The sequence below is a fragment of the Pyxicephalus adspersus genome, chromosome 1, assembly GCF_032062135.1.
Source record: "Pyxicephalus adspersus chromosome 1, UCB_Pads_2.0, whole genome shotgun sequence".
Classification (NCBI taxonomy): Eukaryota; Metazoa; Chordata; class Amphibia; order Anura; family Pyxicephalidae; genus Pyxicephalus; species Pyxicephalus adspersus.
The window spans coordinates 79,623,586-79,648,688 of NC_092858.1; the positions used below are offsets into that span (position 1 = coordinate 79,623,586).

General features: G+C 36.6%; 1 protein-coding gene across 1 annotated transcript in view; it reads left to right on the forward strand.

The window, feature by feature from the left end:
- Positions 1-25,103, forward strand: part of CLIP2 (CAP-Gly domain containing linker protein 2) — a 65,575-nt gene that overhangs the window by 24,183 nt on the left and 16,289 nt on the right. The window contains exons 2-5 of the mRNA XM_072405495.1: positions 6,225-6,448; positions 14,161-14,699; positions 19,146-19,270; positions 24,531-24,744. Coding sequence (XP_072261596.1) covers positions 6,337-6,448; positions 14,161-14,699; positions 19,146-19,270; positions 24,531-24,744 — 990 coding nt within the window. The 5' untranslated portion in view covers positions 6,225-6,336. The remainder of the gene's footprint in view (positions 1-6,224; positions 6,449-14,160; positions 14,700-19,145; positions 19,271-24,530; positions 24,745-25,103) is intronic.

Consider the following 25,103-nt stretch of genomic DNA (forward strand, 5'->3'; position numbering starts at 1 on the left):
CTCACATTGTTGTTAAAGTGGAATTCCATCTTGTACAAGCTTGGTTTAATATAAAACTTTAGATACAGATGGTTATTATTAGTTACACAGTATTTATATAGCCCCATCATATTACGCAGCACTGTACAAAGTCCAAGTCATGTCACTAGCTGTCCCTCAAAGAGGCTCAAAATATAATCTTCCTACCTCAGTCATATGTCTTTAATACAGTCTAAGGTCAATTTTGGGGGTTAGATAACCTAAGTGCATGTTTTTGGAATGTGGGAGGAAAGCGGAGTGCCCTGGCAAATATGGGGAGAACCTGCAAACTCCATGCAGATAGTGTCCTGGCTGAGATTCAAACTTGGGACCTAGCGCTGCCAAGGCCAGAACACTTTCTAGAACCAGCATAAGTAAATGAAGAGACAAGAAAAGACAGGGTATTTACGGTGCAGCAATTCACTGAAAGACCAATGGTGGATCAAACACAATACAATGGTATATTTCATAATTGTATACATATGTGAATTAATCCTAAATTTCCTTCCCCACTGGACAAAATGCAGTGGGGGGGGGGTGCGAAAACTAGACAGTGATTACTTGGCGAGCAGAAATAAGGTATATAGATGGTTTTCTAGGATACATATGCTATCATCCTAGAAAACCATCTATAATGTACTTATAACTTGCTATTACAGTGTTATCTTTCAACATTGTGAAAATGTTCATCTATTTATTTAATAATTTTATGCATATATGTAGACAGTCAACATATGTCTTATTGTTTTCTGTACACAGTTGCACTCCGATGTCCACAAGTCCCTTGAGGAAGTCAATATAGGCGAAACGTGTCGGGACACGACATTTACCTCTCTTTATACCTTCTTTCTGCTCGCTAAGTAATCATTGTCTAATAAATTTAGGATTAATTCACACATGTATACAATTGTGAAGTACAACATGGTATGTGTGTTGTATTGTTATATGTATATTGTACATTGTATTGTGTTTGATCCATCATTGCTTTTTCAATATATTGCTGCACCTTAAATACCCTGTTTTTTCTTGGTACTTAATTTACTATTTATTTATCAGGGTATGCAGCACAGTATATATTAGAGGAGGTGAATTGGTGTATTACACTATATGAACCAGCATAAGTATCCAATTCTGAAATTTGGCTCTAGGAAGCAGCAGTTAGACTGCTAGAAGGAAATTCCTGTAAACTATTCTTAATGTTTTTTTAGCAAACATGATTCTAAAAGAAAACTGCTTTGTTGTACAATCACATGGTACGTAGGTAGGTCAGGGTCATAGGTTATGCTGGTCTGTATGCTAAGTGCAGTCTCCAGAGACATCAGGTAGCTTGATATATAGCAGGGTTGCTTTGAAAAGTTGAGCAACGTGGCTAATGGAAGGTGGTGAACAGCCAACAATTGCCATATTGTGTATATAATATGCAGAATACTTGCACATAATGGTACACCCACCTGAATCATTGCTTACAGATTTTGTAAATAGGACAGGGCTATAATGTATGCTTCTCATGCACCACAGTCAGTGTACCCACAACAAAAACTTGTTAGTTGACAGGTAAAATAGTTCACTTATAAAGTCTCCAGTAGTAAACTAACAATAACTATCAAATATGTATTTCCAGTTTAAACTGCAACAGAAAAAAGTACAAATATATATTGAATGACAAAGACTTTCCATCAATAGATTTTTTCTTCCCTCTTGGCACAGACATATTCCAAGATGACAATGCCAGGATTCAGAATGCTCAGACTGCACAAGCATGAGACATCATTTTAACCATAACACCCTTTCTTTGTCGTGTGCTGGAGAAGACTTTATGCATCAGTCCCACTTCCCCAACATCAATTTGGGAAAAAGCTTAGTAGAAGGACTGACAGAGTGAATTATGGGTCTTGAAGTGTACCTTGTGGTTCTGTCTGCCTTCACACTAACCAGAAAGATCAGAAAAGGTATACATAGCAACTTAAAATGGCTCCAGTGCTTTAAAAATTCCTCTAGAACCCAAGTAGGAAAACCTAAAGTTTATTTCCCCCCTGAATGAGCTTTGAACTTCTTCCATAAGTTTTGTGTTCTGCTCTTTTTGGACTTCCCACTCCTGTTGAAGCACCCAAGGCCGCTGCCTTTTCTGCCTACCCTTTGGCCAAGCACTTTTTGGTACTTTTTATATAACATAATTGGGGATTGGATATATCCGAGGTGCAAGTAGAGATTGAATGATTTTAAATTTTTTGTGAATTCATGAAATTTAACTAAATGAAAACTTGTTTAAACATTTAATTGAACTAATAATAATAATAATAATAATTATAATAATAATGTTGGACATTTTGAACAAATCAAAGATTCCGAAAAGACAGTGAGCACTAAGCATTAGTTTTATCCACTAATAAATGTTTAACTTTGTAGTGATTATTTTGGTACAGTTGTTTTGTCGCTATATACACACACTTATATTTGTTTAGATCTGTTTATCTATATTCTATAAATATTGAGAAGAAATTACAGGATCAGACCCAATGCCAGGACCTGCTCTGGGAGATAAAGTGAAGCACAGTTGGTATGAAGAATAAACAGATAACATATGGCTGCCCTATATATAGAAACCAATTTTAAAAAATTCCTTTTTTGAAAAGATTCAACCATATATTGACCATTTTCAATTTCTATTTAAAAAACATCAGGGACTACAGTTTCTTTTATGGAGGGGTGCCAAAACTTAGATAAGGTTTTGATTAGCAAAAAGCAAAAATGCCTAGCAACCATTCAGAATCACATCATTCTTTCATATGTGTGACTGGTGTATCCCGCTGAGAGAAAATGACATGCTGCTATTGGTTATTCCATATCTGTCTGTAAAAATAAGCCAAAAAGAGACATTAATAACATGCAGTCTGTTTAATTTCTTAAGCCCAGAGAACTCATGCAGGTCACATTATTTCTGAACGCCTCCAGCATGAAAATTTAATCCGTGTTTTATCCCAATAGTGATAGTCTGACTGAACTTGCTGACAAATGCTGAATACAGGTATATTAAGTAATATGATTCATTTATGTTTGGAAGGTGATCTAGTAAGCCTCATTGCACAGTATTTGAGGATAAGCATTTTGCATTTGGCAGTCTACCAGCTATTGGCAGGGAAGATATGGCAGTTATCCTTACTTTAAGAGATATATTATACATTTCCTGGCAGCCCAGCACCCTCTGTGTCTGCTCTCTCCAAACCCTTTTATTATGCAGCCATCAACTGGCTGCCACGTGTGATAAAGCATTTGGAAATGATTGTATCGAATATAAAAAGGGAGTCTTCATCTTTTTTGCTGGAGCCCAGACGACACATGCTGTACTGTCAGATTCTGTCAGTGCAGCCAGGTTGTGAAATCCTTCTGGAAGCATTGAATGGACCAGCACTAATGTGATGATTACAGGAAGTGAGCAAGCAAACACTTTTTGCTGCTGTGCATTCTGTAGGTCATTTGTTAAGCTACTCCTAAAACTGAATTCTAGACAAACAGCTAAACACAAATAAAACACATATGTGGGAACTGTGTTACCTGACAAAAAAAAATCTTGTAATCCTGTTTATAAAGTTTCTTTTATCAAGCTACTCCTTTGATGTTTCTGCAGACTACTTTAATTAGGTAATAAAACTAGCTCCAGGACAAGCCCCAGCTTATGACTGGACAGTGCTGTCTTTCCTTTTCCCACACTATGGTCCTGGTTCCATAAATCTCTCCAAGACTGGAGAAAATAAACTATCATGGGAGAACCTGGGTGAACCAGCCATCTTGAAATAGATTTTGTTAAAATCAAATGTTTCTAATTCTGGACCTTCCAGGTTTGCTGGATCCCCTAGGTTGTCCCATGATAGTCTATCTTCTCCAGTCTTGGAGAGCTAAGAAATCAGGCCCTATGTATGTATATTAAAGATGCAGGTACTTAATATTATATTATAATTAAATTATAAGTGAAATAGAACTTGGAAAATCCATGAAAGGGTCAGGACCTTTGGCAAGTATTTATTACTCAAAATGAAGCTAGTGAAATCTTTCTTATGGGAACACAGACAGCAACAAAAGTGTTACTTCTTAGTAGAATAGGGACTAGTTACAGCCTCTTGACAAACCCTCCCAAGGGCTTTGTCAATTTCTCCACAGGTGCAGAAAATGTAGAGGTGTAGAGTGTAGAAAATTCCCGTAAACAAGAATAAAAAATGAGCAATGAGTTTCCTATCCTAATTTAATATTAGGATCTGATTTCTTCCAGGCCAGATAAGCTTTTACCTATGCATTGCGCACATTTTGCAGCAGTCTGGGAAGGGGCTTTAACAAAACCTACCATCAGAAAAGCATGGGTGCATGGCTGTCATGCGGTCCCTTTTTGCACACTCTAGGCCACAGAGCTATACAAAAACCTGAAACTGCTGACTCCTCTCAGTAATTCCTGATCAGCATATTTGTTCTGGCTCAGTGACTCAGGTAGTATACTAGCCAATAGGTCAGCATAACAGGAAACTGAATATTATAATTTTAAAACTAAAAAACAAACTAAAAAATTCATATAGTAGGAGCAACCTTGAGAATATAAAACTAATGTCAAATGTTGCCAAGTCCCATCAATCCACCCCCACAATTAGATCACCAAAGCACTCACTAGAATTAAATACTGTAAATGTTGAAATTTTTAATAAATAGCTTTATAGACTAAAATTTAGTAAACATTTAATAAGTTGTTAATCAGATAAATCTGGGTGTAGCATGCAAAGTTTTTGCAGTGCCCGGTCCAGATATGGGCCCATTTGGTATTCTGATGAGTAACAAATGAGCTTTTAGTATTACAGCTGCTATAATGTTTATAATAATATGACACAGGAGTAAAAGTAACACAGTTTCAAATTTCCCAGTGTTTTTAGGCATACATGAACATCTGTTGTAACACTTCCCATGAAATAGACCGGTATATACAAGCATCCTGCTGACTTTCGTATAAAACACATGTGCAGCTGCCCTGAGCTTCTGATCCTTTCAGAATAAACCATTTGAGAAGTTGTTTTATAAACACCCTTCTATAGTGGAAGTTGTAAAGGTGCCTTGTTTGACTAAGTAAACATGACTGTTTTTATATTTGTAATATCTATTCCATGTGCCATATTCACTTCCATGTGAGTTCTAGCATTCATTTAGATTGTTGCTCATCTTTATTTTATTACCTACATATCACAGTTAGTCTGTATACTTTAGTTTTTAAAATACTAAACACAGCTCAAGCAATGGACATAATTTACTGAGCAGTTACTGCCACTGAAAACCTTGGATTTCAGTGGTTTGTATTTAGGGCATGGCATTGGCTTAACAGTATTCTTTAGTTCTTCAAGGTCAAGCACATTGCTAGGTATTATTACGTCTTTAAAGGTATTTACCTTCTTCTTTTGCCAAAAATTAAAAAAGTTTTTTTTATTTAAATGTTCAGAAATCTAATGTCAAGTCTTAGCCTATATATTGAAGAGATGCTCTGTTTTTAGATTATACTTGCATCATATATACTCAATCTGTATGCAGATGTTGATTTTATGTGCCAAGCCTATGCTTTGTGTAGAGTGAAATAAAAAATTTAGTATTGAGACTTAAATCCTGCAGAGAGATCTGTTTCCTAACCACTGTGGCATGAACACTAATGCAAATCAGATTTGTGCTGCTTAGTTTGAATTAGTTTATTTATTTTTTTTTTTTTTTGTTTTTTTTTACTGATACACAAAGTGTGTGATTACTCCAACAGATCAACCTATAGTTGCATTTATGTGGGCCATTGATTATTAAATATAGCAGAATACACTTTTACTGCATCACTACATTTGTCTTTTTTTCATGCCGATATAACATTGTTGGAGTTTGTGTATATACTGTAGATGTTTTATGTGTGTGTCCCATCTAATATATTACTAATTCTATTATATACTAAACTTGTCAACCTTAAAAAAAATATAACAAAAAATATAAGTAACTTTGTTTGAATTTATTACCTTGATTTCTCATTAAATGAGTATCTAGTAAAAGTTACCTTGATTTGATATGAATTGATACGACTTTTCTCTTGTTGTTTTGAAACATGCAAAATTATATCTATTTGAACATAAAATATTTTTGTAAAAAATAGTATCACAAGAACATATAATTGTACTGTGTGAATAATGGGTATTTTGTTTTTTTAGGTATCCAAGCATGAGAGGAAGCATCCAAACCACACAAGGCTAATGGTTAAACGTGAGAAGTTTCTGACTGAGGAGGTAAATTTGCTGACAAGGTGAAGGAACAGCCACAAATATGCTGAAGCCAAGTGGACTGAAAATCCCTGGGAGGGGAGCCAAGCATTCCAGTCCAGTGGGAAGATCTTCAGCTGGGTCTGGTGCTACTAGCAGTGCCGGTTCTAAAGAAAGTAAGAAAGTTATTTATTATTATACAAACATACGTGCTTGCATCTTATCGAAATCAGTATTTAGCATCATTAAAAAGGAAGTATTAACATTTGACAACAAATAACTTGACTATTAAGAGATTGTTCATGAAGCTATTTCTCACTCATTACAGCAGCGGAATGAACATGTTGCTTTGCTCTGCATGAACAAAGGGCAGATTTACAAACTCCAAGCAAACCCCAAACTCAAATGTTAACAGCTTAAATGTTTATATAAGAAACAAAAAATCTGGAACTGGAGGGGATCTCCGGTTCTGCTTATATAAACAGAAATGTAGTGGTCATGTGGTCTATGTTCATGGGAATTCAAAACATTTCCTGATCCTTCTTTCAGCATAGATCAAGTGATCACATTCTTAGGCATTGTGTTATGAATATATATATATATATATATATATATATATATATATATAAAACAATCCCAATGCACCCATAATCATTACATGGTGGTTAAAAGTAGAGTCATGCTCCACCTGCCCTCTGGCAAATCTGTCTACCAGCTGTCTTTGCTTGGCCCACTGTTTGTGGCACCCCACTGGGCTCTCCTTCTTAGAAAAGAACAGTGGATGTTCCCACACATGTCAAATTTTCATTTGAGACCAGCACAACTGTTCATTATAGGTAACAAATAATTTGTCCTATGTACAAAGCTTTCCATCCTATATTTTCATCACTTGGCCCACTTCTTTTTGTGTTTTTAACATTCTAATCTACAAAACATGATTTCCTTAGATACACACTGTAGCATTACCATTATCCCCATTCCAGTTACAGTCCTGTGTTGTCTGAAGCTAAAGATTTTTTGGCACACATAGCGGTGCAGACAGGAACTACAGCAAGATAGTTTTCTTTCTGAATCACTTAGAAAAATGTCAGGTTATTCAACCAGGCGGAATTCTAATCCAATAACAAATAACTGATTTAGCATTGGCTTAGCCTTTAAAATGACCTGCAGTGCTTAACTGGAAAAGTATTTCTCAGTATTACTGTTCAGTATAAACAGTTTGGCAGGGATTATATCTGTAACTGTTCATAAGCCATTTCCTAACCATTACACTGACAATTTGAATGTACCAGGGTTTATTTGTGATGATATATGTTTGTGAAAACTGGAGTTTAGAATACAAATGAGTTGCTGCTGATTTCAGTGTTTTACTTGTTAAACATTTCAGAGCTACACAATGGCAAAGCTGAAGCCAGCATTTCATACAGTGACCATTTCACTTTCTCAGTAGCACTTTGTAGTCTGATATACATGGTTTCTTATGCTGTAAATCTCACAATGCATTTCAACACACATACATGCATGTTGTGGTGCCCCCCTAAACAGTAATGTATTTGGTAACAGTAGCTGATAAATAAAAAGATGCATCTTCTGAATTCCCTATCATTACTTTCCATTGGTGCCTGTTGAAATGCTAGCAGCTAATCATGCATGCCTCTTTGTTCCTAATTATGTTATTTCCTTCTGTTTTTTTTTTTATCAACAGACAAATATCTTAAAGAACCACTAGACCAGGGGTCAGCAAACTCTGGCCTTTAGGCCAGATACGGCCTAGCTGGTAGTTCATTCTGGCCTCACTCCCCCTGGCCGATCCGGCCTAATTGCCTGCGGATCGGCCAGGGGGCGTTAGGAACTACTGGAGCTAGAGCCGCTGGAGCTCCTGTGCCTCCCCTTGCAGTTGCTCCCCTATTTACCGCGGCTGGCGCTGATACTTCCGCCGCCGTGGTAAATAGGGAACGCTCCCTGAAGGTAAATCCCTCTCCTCCGCAATGCATACGGAGGGGTGGGATGTCAATTCAGGGGGTGTTCCCTGGTGGTGGGCGGAGCCATTAGGGCGTGTCTGGCCTAGTGTGCTCCTGCCCACCCCATAAATGGCTAAGAGGACCATAAACAGCCACCGTATATGTCTTCGTTATTTGGTACTGTAATGCTCTCTGAGGAGTTGAAAGTCAACAGATGACCTCTGACCCCTGACATTCTAGCTGGCATATCCTAAATATCCACTAAGAGTGAACTATATCAAAATATAGATGTTTGAGGACATATATTTGGATTCTCAAATAAACTAAATTAAATTGGTTCTTTTTAAAAGCACCTACATTTCCTGTCACATGGAGGTCAGGAAATTTTGTTGTGTGCAGATACTAGACGCATGCTTTTAGTACCTTCTGTCTACTTTGTTTTCCACTAAGTAGCTTTTATTTATTTTAATAATTTATGTTACATTGCTCATTAATTCTGTTTAACCATTTTACTGCTGGACCCTGACTTCCTTTTGGACAAACCATTATTCTGTTTTTCATTTTTTCTTGTTAGTTTTCACAGTTTTTTTCCCATTTTTCAAAAGTTTTTTTTTGACAGTTTTGAAAGATAATAGGAGATCTGACCCCCACCCCCAAACCATATATTTTCTGAAAGCACTGAGGCAGTAGAACTGAAAGATAGTGCTACAGTTTTTGTACATTCTTTGATAGTTAAGCAAATGTTTATGAACTGGATTTTCAAACTCAAATCATTATTAACGCAAACAAATAAAACATAATATCCAAATATTCCTAAATCTGAAAGATAAAACTGTTAAAACAGAAATACATTTTACATATTAGTTTTTCAATTTTGGAAAACTTTTAAATTCATTAAAAAACAAATATGTAAATAAGCAACCTAAGTTAAAAATGTTAAAATTAGCTTTACATCTGCATGTTGTAGTAAGACACTATTTGTATAGGAGAGTGGGATGTTGTAAAAATGTAATCATGACAAAAATGATTAAAAACAAAGAAGTGGCAGATTGCAGCTCTCTTCGTCACCATCCTCTGATAGGAGAGACGTTGAAAGTAGTAGCTAAATATTTCCGCAATAAGGGAATCGAGACATTCCCCTCCCTGATGTCTCCTATACTTGGCCATCCTGACTTCCCCACTAGTAGGAAAGACTTGGTCTTTAAGCAATGGATTGAAAAGGTTATTTTCTTAGCTTTACTTTTTATGCAGCCCTCTAACTGGACTGCGATCCAGCAGATTCAAATGGACCATACCCTCCCTCCTTTAGACATTTGGAGCAAGTTACAGTTTTTATATTTCATCTCCTCGTTGCCATCTTCTCAGGCCTTCCATAGATCCTTCACCCCTCTGGAGTATTTATGTATACCTGGAGACCCTTTGAGAGGTATATTATCCCACGCATATAAAATGCAACTGACGACAGGTGATGCCCCGGCGCCCTTGTTTCTCTCCAGATGGGAAACGGATCTTAATGTCAAGTTTACTGATGAACAGGTAGAGCGTATTCTATATTATGGACACAAGGCCTCTATTAGCAACCGCTACCAAGAGAGAAACTATAAGGTACTTACCAGATGGTATAGGACTCCAGATTTATTGGCCAAAATTTACCCGCATGTGTGTTGGAGATGTGGTAAGCACACGGGCACTCTACTACACATCTTCTGGAGCTGCCCTGTACTGGCATCTTTTTTGTGCGGAGATTGTTAACAAGTTGACAGGGATATCTATTGAGGACAGACCAGAGTTAGCACTATTACATGTGTCTGCAATTTCAAAGAAGCGATATAAACGCTCCCTACTGCACCACTTACTGAATGCTGCTAAGGCATGGCCCTCGCTATGGAAGCATACTGCCCCTCCTACAATTAAACAATGGATTACCAGAGTGAATGATATACAATATATGGAAGAGTTAACAAAACCAGAGGAGCAGCCATCACAGAGACCGGTAAGCACGTGGTTTTACTGGGATGCTTTTAAGAGCTCTGTTGTCTATAGACAGTTGCTTTGCCCATCTGACCATTTTTACAAAGATTTTTGGGCCATTTCCTGCCCCTGTCCCTCTTTCCCCTACCCCTCCCTGCCTTCCCCTTCATGCCCACCTTGTCTTTTCTTCTTTTTCTACTATTTTCTTCTTTCTTCCTCTTTCTCTTTTTGAAAAATCAGGAACCAACGAAGTTCCAATTTTTTGACTAGTGCACTTACCTGGTAGATGCTTGTTACATAAGTGTCTGACACCAATGTGTTTTGCACATTTTTATGTTGTTTTATGATACTCTGTGTCGGTCTGTATTTATAGAGCCTGTGCATTTTTATTATGCTCTGTATTATGTATCAGATTGGTTTTGTATCATATATTTGCATAATTCTTTTGACCTTGTCTTATTGTTGGTTGCTTATAAAAAAAAACTAAAAAAAAACAAAAAAAAACAAAGAAGTTTAAATATTATTGTTTGAAAAAAAGTTCTGTCCCAATGTTTAATGCTTTCTGAGCCTCTGACCTTGAAAAAACATTAATCAAGTGAATTCAGAAGTTAGTCGGAAATCTTAATTTGCAAATTTCTGCTAGGTCTGTGAAATATAATAAAACATTTAGCAACTCCATTTTACATATATTCTGTGTACCATTCTTTTAATTGCATTGGAGCTTGCTTTTGGGAATTTTTGATGCTACTGCACACTTTGGGTCTGATTTAATAAAGTTCTCCAAGGCTGGAGAGGATACACGTTCATCAGTGAAGCTGGATGATCCAGCAAACCTGCAATGGATTTCTTTAAAGTATTTTGGTATTTGCTAGCAAATTTTTTGAATCCTAGACCAGATCCAGTCCAGGTTTGCTGGATCACCCAGCTTCACTGATGAAAGAGTAACCTCTCCAGCCTTGGAGAGTTTTAATAAATAGGCCCCTTTAAGTCTATCCTGTGACCTCTATGTATCTACTATGTCCTGTAATGACGTAGGGGTCGGTGGATAGAACCACAAGGCATGGCCGGGGAAAAAGCATTCAACAGATCTGTGATTAAGTCTTCTTGCCGTAATAAAGCTATCATGTATTGTACATCAGTTTGTTTGAAAGCACAGGTTGACTTGTGTTCATATATACCATATGTATATATATCTACAACAGTATATAGAAATACACTGCCCTAGTGAGTTCAAACAAACCACTCTCTAAATTACGGTGCTAGTTCTAAGTAATAAAGGGTCAGTTCACCTAAAAATCTTATTCACATTTTGGAAGATGCAGTAGATTTAAACCACCCTGGCATCACTAATAAGTCCTGGGACCTAACCAATTTTAGGTCAGTTGGTGGAAAATTTGTTGGTGTTTAAGCATCAGGCATCTATTGTATTTTGTGCTTAGTGCTATTTACATTTCAGGGCTCATGGGCACATAGATCAGAGAGGGGGAGGTGTGTCAGATCTGGCCACCTTTCCCCACACCAAGCCTATTAATACCTCCCAACTTTCTAATATGGAAAAAAAGGAATACATTATTGCACAATATACGTAGGCGAAGGGCATGTAGTCACTTATTACATATATAAATAATATCCCCTGAAATTTTGGGTTAGATTTACATGGGCTTTTTTTACTAGCTTTTTTAAAATTAACAAAATCCTTAATTTTGCATAGGTTTGGTATATTGAAACACGTTTGGTAGGTAAATAGTACATTTTTATTAGAGATTTGTAGATCAGGCAAAGCAGTAATGGAAGAATGTAAACTGAAAAAGGAAGGGCAGAGGGATTTGTTTTTAAAAGGAGTGACAGCCTCTCCAAATGTCGCAACCTTTTTATTTGACTACCACATTGATAATTTACATGCCATGAAATGGTGCCCCCATTGTGCGGATAGTAACATTCTGAATAATATTTCGGTAGTGTGACACTTTACGAAATAGGGCTCCAGGAAAAAAGGCAATATGTTTTCTTCAGACAAAAACAGCTGTGGAGGATCCTGGAGCCGGCTGGGGAAGAGTTGGGAGGATTCCATGACCATTCAGTCTATGTCCGGGTCTTCACCAGACCTGAAAGCCCAGGAGCGCTGTTAAGTAGTCTGCATGCTGATAGAGCTCACTGGCTTTCTAGTGCAGAGGGAACTGATTGTTCTGTTCCAACGTGTTTTATGTTAGCTAGCGACAGATTTAAAACTAGTAGTTATTTGACCATGTGGGTACTGTTTTTTTTTTAATATTTTTTTTTATTGACTTTACATTCTGCTGCCAACCTGTTCCTTGATAAATAAGAAATCCAGGCAGGAGTGTGCTGTTTGCTTTGAATTAGTCTAGTGCTGCCTTATCTATATAGAAAACCCCTTACTATATGACCTCTTTCCCCCCTCAACACTTCACAATGCTTAATTCTTCTTTATATGCAAAGCTCTTTTCCATGGAGAAAAGGGAATGTTCAATGTATGGTCACAAAAAGATTTACACACATACAAGACAATCACAGTATACACTATACTTAGATAGACTTTTGTTTCTTCCTACAACATGCAATTTTTTTTCTCTGTTCCAAGTTGCTACGCATAAAATGTCTTTCAAGGAAAATCTTTTATATTACATAGATGAGAATGAGTTTCTTTTAGTTACCATGACAACACTGCCGCAGAATCTGCTGGTAGTCTTAGCAGTATAATCTCTCTCAGATTTTTTTTATACTTTACAAACGTGTTTCTCCTACATTGTGATACATGTACTGTGAACATATCATTTCACTACAGGTCTGTCTTAAAGGAAATATGTGGAAAACAATTTTTGTGTTAGAAAGCAGCTACTATGGCGGCTGTGTTCACAATGTGTCCTAAAGTCTGCTTTCTGTCACAGTAACAGGAGAACAAAGGAACCTTAAAAGCCTTTCAGACCTGGTACGCCTCTTGACAAAAACAGCTGCCTTTTTTTTTATTCTTAGTAAGTTTTTGTTATGAAGGAAAAATAGCTTTTACTGCTGAGTTCTGGAAGTCAGAATGCTAATTATAGAAAACAGTAATAGCACCACAGTTGTGGGTGATATAGATTTTAACTTAATAGACATTAAATAGTATTAACTCATGGCAGAGGATATACAGAGCGGACACTTCCATTCACACACTTTAAGGATAATTTCCTAAAGAAATATTGCCTGTTCACTTGGTAAATAAAATGATCCCTTGCAAGAAAAATTTCATTTAGCTTAGAGAGTGTTGTAAAAAACCCAATTGTGTGCAAGGAAATCAACAAAACAGGATTTCTTGCAAATGATTGGATGGTTGAAGTTAGCAGGGATTCATCTTATTCACTAAGTTAAGTGAAATGTCCTTTGCTATTCACTTTTGCAAGCGAGCAATCTATATTCCTGTAGTAGGCCACCGAAAGACACTCTGACACTAAAAGGAAATGATAGGTGAGGGGACACTGCTCTGGCTAATTCATTTGTGTTTAAATTTCACCTTGAGCTATTGAGATTTGTAAACCACTGGCTTTTAAATAGAGGGACCAAGGAGATAGAAAAAAACATGAAAAAAATGCTTATAGCTTCACGTTCTGACTGCATGTGATAATACAAGATGGGCAATACAAGATATTCATCTATATGAGAATACTTTTTTGTCTTTTACATAATAAACAAAGAAAATTCTGCAAAAAAAACAAGTCCCTAGTATCATTAAAACGACTAACTACTGCTTCTGTGTAAGAGAAAAAGACACAGGATTTACACTTATCAATGTACAAATTACAGTTTTCCTGAATCAGAATTTATTTTATGCCTTAAGTAGAACAATAAGACCTGGTAAAGAGATGGTGATTGAATACCAACTGAAATGAAATGAGTAATTATAACATAATATATTTTTAGGAAAAATTTGAATGCTAAATCTTGATCTTATATCTTTACAGGTTCTCCTCTTCATAAACAGGGTTCTACGTCCTCTACTGGTGCAGAGAAAACTGGATCAAAAATCACTGAAGTGGGTGATGAGTTCCTGGGAGATTATGTGGTCGGTGAACGCGTTTGGGTCAATGGAGTTAAGCCTGGAGTAGTACAGTATTTGGGAGAAACCCAGTTTGCCCCAGGCCAGTGGGCAGGTGTGGTTCTTGATGACCCAGTAGGAAAGAATGATGGATCTGTTGGTGGAGTACGCTACTTTGAATGTCCACCACTGCAAGGAATATTCACAAGACCATCTAAACTGACTCGCCAGCTTGTGGCAGATGGTACAGGAAGTGATTCACATTCAGTGGAATCATTGACAACACAAAATTTGTCTTTGCATTCTGGAACTGCCACACCACCCTTAACCACTCGAATTGTGCCACTGCGGGAAAGCGTGCTGAACAGCACTATTAAAACAGGAAATGAGTCTGGATCTAACCTTTCAGACAGTGGGTCAGTGAAAAAGGGGGACAAGGATCTTCGGATTGGCGACCGTGTTCTGGTGAGTCTGGTTTCCTTGGAAGACTGTTAATTTCCACCTGTATTATACTTTCTGTTGATATTTCATCATGTGAAAACTCTATTCTTAACGATATGGTTTGATCTATTGAAACAAACTTGTATGTAGTAAGACCGGTTCCTAAATGCTTCATATTGACAAGTGACTGAGCATGTTCTGATTAGGACCAGTATTTTGTTACTGCAGCACACTGTATTCTGAACTGCTGTACTGTGTGGATTATTTGTGTATCTTGTGATAATGCCCTCTGTGAAAGACATTCATGAAGAATAAACTAATACACTATCATAACTACCCTCCATACTTACAGTGCACTACTAGCAAACATTTGAATACACTTTAACTTTATATAGAGGTGAACTGTATTATTTCTTTATTGGAATTATCACAAGTTTCCTGGTAATTTCTGGATTTTAGGAAACCTGAACGAGAGAAATACAAAGGCTACCATTGTTGGCAAAATTGGCAGCCCTTGTTATCTGTGAATATTACTGAATCCATTCAGCTTAACGGGTCTTCCTAAAATCATTTAAATGCTGAATTGCAGCAATTCACAGATGACTAAAGATGACACATAAATTATGTCATTATTCTTGCAATGATATTGCTGACATACCCTTATTAATGTAATAAAATGAGATTTAGGTTTTAAGCTGTTTGAAGAGATAGCTGAGTATTAAACTTTTTAAACTATTTAAAAATATTCAAATCTGGTCTTTTGCTACAATAGGCAGGTTTTAGTGTAATTGTATTATTAAGTAATATCTTTTTGTTCATATTTGACAAAGGTTCTAAAAAACTTAGGCAGTTCTACAACTATTTTAAGTGTGTTATATAAAAGGGTCATCCCATCCAAAATGTATTTTGCTAAATGTATTAAAGTTAAAAATTAAAATATTGATAAATCAGCAGGTATGGGAGCTGCCAATTTCTCAATATTTTAATGTTCGATATGGGTCTCTCACCCAGAGGTAGACATGGCAGATTATGCTATACCTTGGGGCTTAGTGGCCCATTTATACTGTGGACCAAGTGATTTATGGGACCTGGTAGTGTCATCATCATTCTTCCTGTTTTTAATATCCAAAAAGAACCAGACAGCAAACTTTATATTATTGCAAAGTAGCCCAAAATTGGTAAAAAATAAACTCTCACATGGACATTTACATAATTGGGAACTATGGCAGAGACATCTTGCTGTTTAGCACCCAAGATATATAAGAGGACAGGGAATAATTTAGACCATCCATCTCCAGCTATGTGGCTTGACCTACGCTTTCAATTTTTGTAAACAACATTATGTTAAAACATACAGTGTCTGTGCTGGGTGTTCTATTTCTACCATTACTTTTCTTACTGATGCAAAAGTCCTATTTCCTTCTTATTTCACATTCTTTTTTTTTTTCTTCTTTTGGTAGTTCTTGTTATTATTTTACTTACCGTAAATCTATTGTATCATTTCCATTAATCTCATGTGCTACCGCCTTTACGTCATCCCTGTTCTATCACATGTGCTAGCGTCATCATCCCTGTGACAGCTTGAAGAAGTGTAGATGAGACGGCAATGCAAATCTCATCACTCTTTACTGCTATTCTACTAGAATACTGAATGATTTCAAATAGGTCTTAGACATTTATGGTAATGGCTTATATGAGAACTCCAGTAATAAAATCAGATGAATATAGAAGATTTGTTCAAGTTAGTGGAAATAAAATCAGTCTTCAAAAATGTACTGAATGTCCTCGCTTCGACAGGACATATACTAAAAAATGTACTCTCTAGACAAATATTTTTATTGTTATAGCAAACCAGTTACTTAAAACTAATGAATATATTCTGTATGTGCACAAATGCCCTTTCATCACATCACAGAAGCCCCTTAAACTCAGTCTTCACCCTCTTGGTGTATGAAAAGCATAATGCTGTGCAGTCACATCTTGGTGACATCTGTATTTCATGCTGGTATGTGACAGGTGTGTCAAAGCAATAGTTTTCTAAACTATTTAAATATAGATTTGGAATTCTCCTTGTGGAATTTCAATCTTCGAGAAGTATGTTTTCCACACAGCTTGCTAGTCGTCTGGTTAAACAGGTGTGCTTTATTACTGAATTCTCTGTACTATGTAAAAGGGATTTCTGACACCATCACACATCTCAGGATAGTTTTGATATTGATCAAATCTCTGCCTGTTCATAGATACATGAATATTGGGATAAACAAGTCTTTTTTTGTTACTGTTTTGGGGTCCTTCAGCCTTCAGTAGTCAAATGGGCAGTATGGGGGCTCAGAGGTTAGCACCCTGGTCACAGGTTCGAATTTTGGCTAGGACACTAGTTGCATGGAGTTTGCAGGTTCTCCCCATGTTTGCGTGGGTCTCCTCTCGGTACACCGGTTTCCTCCCACATTCCAAAAACATGCAGTTAGGTTAATTGGCTTCCCCCGAAAATTGTCCTCGGACTGTATTAAAGACATATAACTGAAGTAGGGACATTAGATTGTGACCCCCTTTGAGGAACAGCTAGTGACATGACTGTGTACAGTGCTCCGCAACATATAAATACTGTGTAATAATAATAAAAATGGGGAAAATTGTTATTTTCCATAATGTCATAGCAAAAAAAAAAATGCATGACTTAAATAGGCAGCTGTTGTGCTTCCAAAGTAAAAATATATATATGTCCACCAGTATACAAAATATAGCTTGCATCCAAATGCCTGGTGTAGAGGCAGGTCTTACCTAGACTTTACAATTTAGCAGCCTACCTCTCATAGTTTAAACGTTGAGAAACATGGGCCATAGTCCCTGTTGATCATTACTTTTTCTGAGCAATCCTAACAGGTAAATTACTACTTCATTCCTGACCTCCCTTAATGATACTGCAAAGAGAGTGGAAGATTGCACATACACTGGGATCAAGCTCTTATCTATAACAGATGCAGACCTTTACGACTTATTGAAATGGTTGCAGGTTGGTTGCAGGTTGTAAAAATGAAAATGTTTTAAGAAATATTTCACAATTTTTCATTTTAACTACATACCAGTGTGTGTCTTTTTAAAACACTTCAAGTACTGGAAAATGATGATTCCTGATGATTCTGCCAGTAATCCAGTAACTCCTAACTTCTAGTAGTGAGCTGGCAACACAGCGCCCCTGATAACTGGAAATCCCAACTAGTTGTCAGCCATGTCTGCTTAGCTGGATAATGTCAGCACATACCCTGCATTTCACAAACCATGCTAAGATGACTTCAGTTTCCAAATTTTCTTTGGATTGCACAGTAGGTATGAGGTGCAACATTACAGGAAATCGACATTATGTTTCTCCCAGTTAGTTGTATACCATAACCAAGGAAAAGAGTATTTATTTTAACAAAAATGGCACTTAGTAACTAACTAGTGGCCAGATGTTTCTATGTAAAATTTTCCACCAAGGAATTTCAAAGTAAACACCGGTCTGACTACATTCACCCAAAAAGAACATTTGAAAATTCAGCAGTCATAAAAATATTCAATTTCCACTTTACAAGTTATAGAGCCAAAAAATGGTTTTTGCAAGGGGAAAAATTAATATTTTCTGCGAACATTTGTAACACATCACATAGGAAAACATATCATTTTTTTATTTTAATCATTTTTCATTGTTTGATATATAAGGGGTGTACAAAATGACCGGATACTCTGGGGAATGGGGTGGGGGTTGAAGCTGTGTACAACCATATTAGTAATTGAGTTACATAACCTCTCTTATGAGTAAGGTCAGAATTCCTTTTAGACATTATGATGCCCTCAGCACACCTGAATGGTAATGCACTTGTGGTCCCTTGTGTTTATTTATGAAAATTAACTACTACACTGCTTAATACGCAGAAGAGAGAATTAATAGGAAAACGTTATCATGTCAATTTAGAAGTTTGGTGCGGCCTTATTTCCCCTGCTGCCATTGGCTCTGTCTCACAGTTGACCAAAGGTAAATATAGCTATTAGGTAAATGTTTTTCACTGTGAAGATCATTACCACCTGTGATAAGTTTTTCACTGATGATTCATTGCAATTATAGAAAAGGATTTAAAAAAACTGGAGGACAGATAGTTTTTTTATTCCTTGCCATGAAATATATTCCAGCTCCCATAACTTGTGGCTTTGATGAATGCTATACAGATGTGAACACTTCTTTTATCTCCAGTTTTAAATCTCAGTCATATGATTGACTGAACAGAATTACAGATCCTTTGGCAGGTAAGTTGTCAGATGAATATTTAACTGCTTGTTAGGAATTCAGCATTATAGTGATCCTGGCATCTCAGAAAAAGTTCTTAAAACACATGCACCTGCAAAGAATAGGAAGGGGTACTTATCCTAATGGTAATGCACTTGTGGCAGTGAAATATTTTTTTTTTCTTTCATGTAGTTTGTTTTGCCTTGCAGGTTGGTGGAACAAAAACAGGCGTAGTTCGCTATGTCGGAGAGACAGACTTTGCAAAGGGAGAATGGTGCGGAGTAGAACTGGATGAACCATTGGGAAAAAACGATGGAGCTGTTGCTGGAACCAGGTATACATATTTATTTGTGGGTTTTATCTTGTAGTGTTTTAATTTTGCTTTAGGTCTCTTAGATTTGCTTGCAACAGAGTAAAAGGAGAAATCCAGCAAGGCCTGTTGGTATCTAAAGTGTCACCCTAAAGAGACTGTCTCTTGGTGAGAGGCAGACTGCAGATGTCAGCACTTACCTATAGCAGATATCCAAACAAAATGCCTGCAGAGAAACAGCATTGCTTTGGGGTTACCGGTGCTTTTAATATGCAAGAAACATAGGAATTTCAAAACCCAGCTTGTTTGGTGTATACCTATCTATCTATAAATGGTATACTTTTGGGTCTGATTTATACCAAGATATATATCTGGTTTTCCCTTCATTCGTTCAAATGTGAATGGGATGTGTCCCATACAGACATTGCTGTTCATGTGGCAAGTAGTAGCACCCTTATCATGGCATGCGGTGCAGGATACACAAATCTCTGCAGGCAAATATTAAAATATTGGTAATATTAGTACCTGGCACTTGGCCTGGTACATCAAACATTACAATGAAGTAAAACCCAAGGTATGCCCTTAAACTATACTTTCTTTAAAAAAAATGTAATGGCTTTTAAAGTGTTTTTCAGCAGTGCTATAAAAACAGGCTAACTGGATAGCAATATTATGATTACGCTGTATTAGGTTAAAGTTTTAGGTGTCCCACTTGTATTTGGTGTCTGGAAATAACAAACAACTTGGTGTGCTCTAGTTGTAGAATTGTTGCATTCAAGATAATCTCTGTTTGGCTATTGTTCCACACTCTAATATCTCTCTGAAGGTGCTGTAAACAGAATTATTGTTTTTAAAAAGAGTCTTACAATCTTGAGCATAAAAAGTAATTTGTTTGGCTCTTTGGGACAGATTCATAGCATGATATTGTGTTGTAGTTATAAAGAGGCAGTGATCTAAAAAATAATCTTAACTGCTGATCTTCAGAACATGAATAAATAGAAACAATGGCCATTCACCCAAATGTGGAATGAGAGAAACAAACAATGGCAAATTATGTGGAATCAATAAAATAAAACAATGAAAAAGATGTGTTTGTCTTCGCTGTTTTATTATTTGTAACAATTTGGAGATACTAATTGTTTGGTAAAGCAGACAACTCCATATGAGATCCTGTGAAAAAAGTCATTATACCACCACCATGACACCTATTGGTGTCTGCAGGTTTTCCTCATTGTTTTGGCCATCACAAGGTTTTAGAGAGGCATGTGTGTGTGGTTTTTAAGCTATGGTTCTTTCTTTTTTTTATGGAATTAATTTCCTTCATTTTTCTAATTTTTTATTTTCAAACACAAAATAAACTTTTTATAAAAGTTGTAAAACAAAATGTTACCCCCACAGGCTGAGCTGTACTTGTACTTATTCACCGAATCACTCCTCATTTGTACATCTCATTTTATGTGCACTGTGGCTGTATACGTGAGGTGACATTTTCATCAGATATAATTTTATGTTGGCTCTGTAGTATTGTTTATGCGGATTTCAAATCTGTGTTCAGTTTTTATCTAGCACGTCTAGTTTTTGTGATGCAGCTATTTATATATTGTGTAAAATTTGTTAGAAATAGCCTTAACATATTACAACATTTAATGACAGGTTTTTTTCAATGTTAGAGACCCCACTAACTGCAATTGATTTCATTTGTCATCATGCCTAGAAATTGCCTTAATGATCCAGACAGTTTCTGTTACGTGTGTGGTTCATTCACAACAAAAGCACAACGTCGCCAAACTACCACAGAACTTAAAAAGATATACAAATAATATTTCTGCTGTCCACTTGATGACCAGGATAAATCTTGGGCTCCACATGTCATCTGTACCAGTTGTTCCAACAGTCTGCGTGACTCGCTAAATCGGTGTAAAGCAGCAATGTCATTTGTAATCCCGATGGTGTAGAGAGAACAGCGAGACCATCTAATTGACTGCTATTTTTGCTGCGTCAACAAAAGTGGATTCTCAGGTAAAACTAAGCACAAAATTGTATATCCCAGCCTTGATTCTGCAATGGCCATGGGTAAATCAAACTCCATGGGTTTTCAGTATCTTGTTGAGAAGCTTCCAAACATGAGCATAAGCACTCTAAGCAGCTGAGCTAGAAGCTTGGGATGCATTCAAGTGGCTGTGTGAAAATTTTCTGGGCAACCATAAGTCTCCTGCATACAAGGGATGAGTTCAGAATCTGCTTGATTCATACCAGAAACTGGGTTGTCACATGTCATTAAAAAAATACATTTCTTGCACTCACATCTAGAATTCTTGCCGGAAAATCTTGGTATGGTGAGTGACGAACAAGAAGAACATTTTCACCAGGACATTCAGTTACTGGAGCACCGCTACCAAGGTTTCTGGAATGAAAGTATGATGAACGACTACTGCTGGATGCTGTACCGTGACAATCCAGACAAGAGTATACAAAATCCTACTCTAAGCATTTCTGAAGAAACAATGGTACCTGACTGACACTGTTCAGTGCATCTATACCACAGTGTGCCTTATTTTACTTCACACTGAGCATGTATTAACATTCACTTCAATGGTGCTTACATTTTAGTACAAAATACATGCACGTACAATGTTAACTATAAAAGTACTAATAACTCAACAACTGTATGTGTTGAGGAAAAACTGAAAACAGATCTGAAATCTGCTCGAAAAACTGATTTAGAAAAGTTTGCTGTGGTTTCTGGATGATTATCAAAACTATTTTTTTGGACAGCATACCCATAAACCTGTGAACTGTATATGATATGTAGGCTTTTTTCCAAAACATTCAAATGAAGAAACCCCGGGAAACCAGAAGTAATTAAAATTTAATATACAATTACTGTCAAAAACATACCTGACCTTATTAAATAATGTAGCGTGTCCTTTACACTCTATGAATTTCCTGGGTGATTTCTAGCATCAATTCCAATGTTAATAGGTTTCACTCATTATGTGATTCGCTTCTGTGTATTTATTTTTATCCAGTCCAGATTGTGTTCAAGCATTTCTTTCAGTTTAGCTTCGGCTTTATGTGCTGGATTTCTACATTCCTCTTAAAACCTTTGTACTTTAACCCATCTGCCAGCACAAAAAGATTTCCTTTCCAGAATGGAACATTCAAAAACATACAGTTAAAACTGTGAAGAGATATTAGCAGTACATGTTATATATTTTCTTTGTGTATCTTGACGTGTGCATTTCATGACAGTTTGTGGTTAAACACCTGCCAGGCCTATGTTTGGGTCATCCAAAACTTTCCTGACCTCATACACTTGTCTAATTGACATTCCTCAAGTCTGGAGTCAGAACAGGGAATGGAACAATAATGCTGAGCCAGCTGGCTTATTTTCATAAACTTGGCAATTTCAATAGCATTAGTGGATCCAAAAAAGAGACAGAACGCAGATGATTTTTGACAGGAATCCAGAACAGCTGGGATATTTTTTTTAGAACTTACAGAATGTGTGGTGTTTGTAAACATGGATTACAGTGGCCCATTTCCAAAGGCGTACTAGTATTACAGTAGCCAGTGATGTATCCAGTGCAGGTGGCCTTTTCATGATCACCCAACAGTAATACTCAGTGTAAACCATTCTTCCATCCTGTAATGTTCAGATGTAGAGACACAGCTGGTTTACTATGACCTGCACTTTTGGTTGGATATCTAGCACATCATGTAATCTATGATGACAGTTTAACACACATGTTTACATTTTTGTGGATATATTCCAGAGGTTTCCTGTGTTGTAATGTGCTGGTTTACATAGATTTTAAGTATTAAGAAGAGGGGTGCTAATCAAACATCTCCATGCAAAATTAATCCGCTATACCCTGATAAGTATAACTGTAGGTGTTTCAATTGCAGTGAAATGTATTAGATAAACAGTTTCAAAAAGAATGAAAGATTGTCTTTCTTATGCATACAATTACAATATTTACAAAGGCGCTGGTTCTCCCCACCAAAGACAACTTGGGGGGGGGACAGCAAGGCCGTGCACTAGACAATAAATTCCTGCTTGATTTTATATATATAGGTAGATAGAAATCTTGTGTCCCGACGTGTTTCGCCTACTTAGGCTTCCTCCAGGGACTTGGTAAAACACTTTGTTTAGTAAGATTTCATCTTATAAATGATAAAGAGATGTAATAGAGAAAAGGGTGCAGTAAAAGCGACGCCAGTTTGATCTGAAGGTTGGCGTTAGTGGACGGATGTAAAGCACAGCGTACAGCAGAGGCGCTGTGTAAGTGACCTTCTTTAGAAGATCTATTGGAAGAAAAAAAAAATCTAAGTATTTCTTTGTATTTCTATGAAAAAATAGAAACGAAAACGAAAAAATAGAAAAATATGCACATCTGTGTATTCCCAAAATGATATGCAATGATGCTAGATGTGTCTCTTGGATAAATATTGCACTCCTGTGCTTTGATTGGTATACATCTGATGGTGAGTGACCAATTACATACAGTGACATTAGCTGATGTGTTATAAAACATTATTTTGGCAATTAATCAATAATTATATATTGTGTCATTAATCAGTCACTATAACAGTTGTTGACATATTCTGTACAGTTATTATTATTATTATAATTATTATTACTAAACAGGATTTATATAGCGCCAACATATTACACAGCGCTGTACAATAAATAGGTTGGTGACAGATTATAAATAATAAAATAGTAAATACATAAATTGATATGACAGCTAATGACAACATATATACAGTGACAGTTGGCATAGTCTTTCAAGACAGATCATATACAGTGATGTTAGTTATTATGGCAGTCAGTAGGAGATCCTGTGTCATTAATTTGAAAAGCAGATGGAGCCATGGAGGTGAAGTAAGTGGCATATGGGGCAAAGCCCAGTGCAGACAGTGAGATGAGGTTGTGCGGTCAGTATGGACACAATGGGAATAGAGAGCTGAACAGATGCAGCCACTGGGGATAGCACAGCTATGATGAACTTAGTTTACCCAAAATCTAACTTAGAGTGGAACTTTGTGCACAGTAAAAATAGCAATAATTTATAGCAGCAGAATTCAACATAACTGTTATTAGGTGTTATTATCTGTACCCCAATTTTTTTTTCTAAAAAACAAATACAAGATCCTGCAGAAAATGGATTGTGTAGCAATTGTATATGCAATATTTTATATTCATATGGTATATTAATATTTTTCTTTTTATCAAAGTGGAGTTATCTTTAAAATCTCACTTGATTTTTGTTTTCTACAGGTACTTTCAGTGTCCACCAAAGTTTGGACTGTTTGCTCCCATCCACAAAGTCATCCGCATTGGTTTTCCATCTACAAGTCCTGCTAAAGCTAAGAAAAGCAAGAGGATGGCAATGGGAGTGTCTGCATTGACTCACAGTCCCAGCAGCTCATCCATCAGTTCAGTGAGCTCAGTGGCATCTTCTGTAGGAGGCAGACCTAGCAGGAGTGGACTGGTAGGAGAACATTTTCATTCTGCTTTAAAACTTGTTTTTAGTTGTTTGTTTAGTAATCTGCATAACATATTCTGCTCTTCTGACAAACTACGATTGCCAACACACATGGCACTTTTAGAGCGATTATGTGAGGAGCATTTTAGCCCTACGCTAGGGTTTTGGAATCCTTGCACTATGTAAGAGCACGTAAGGATCTTTTATAATAACATAAAGTGGAGTAACAGAAGAACCACTATTATTCCTCTTATATGTGTCAGTTCTGGATCTAATATAGCATTATACCACCTTTTTAGAACAATAATCTTAATCTTTATTTTTTTCAAATCCCCCAAAAGAAGAGTACAATCTTTTAGTGTAAT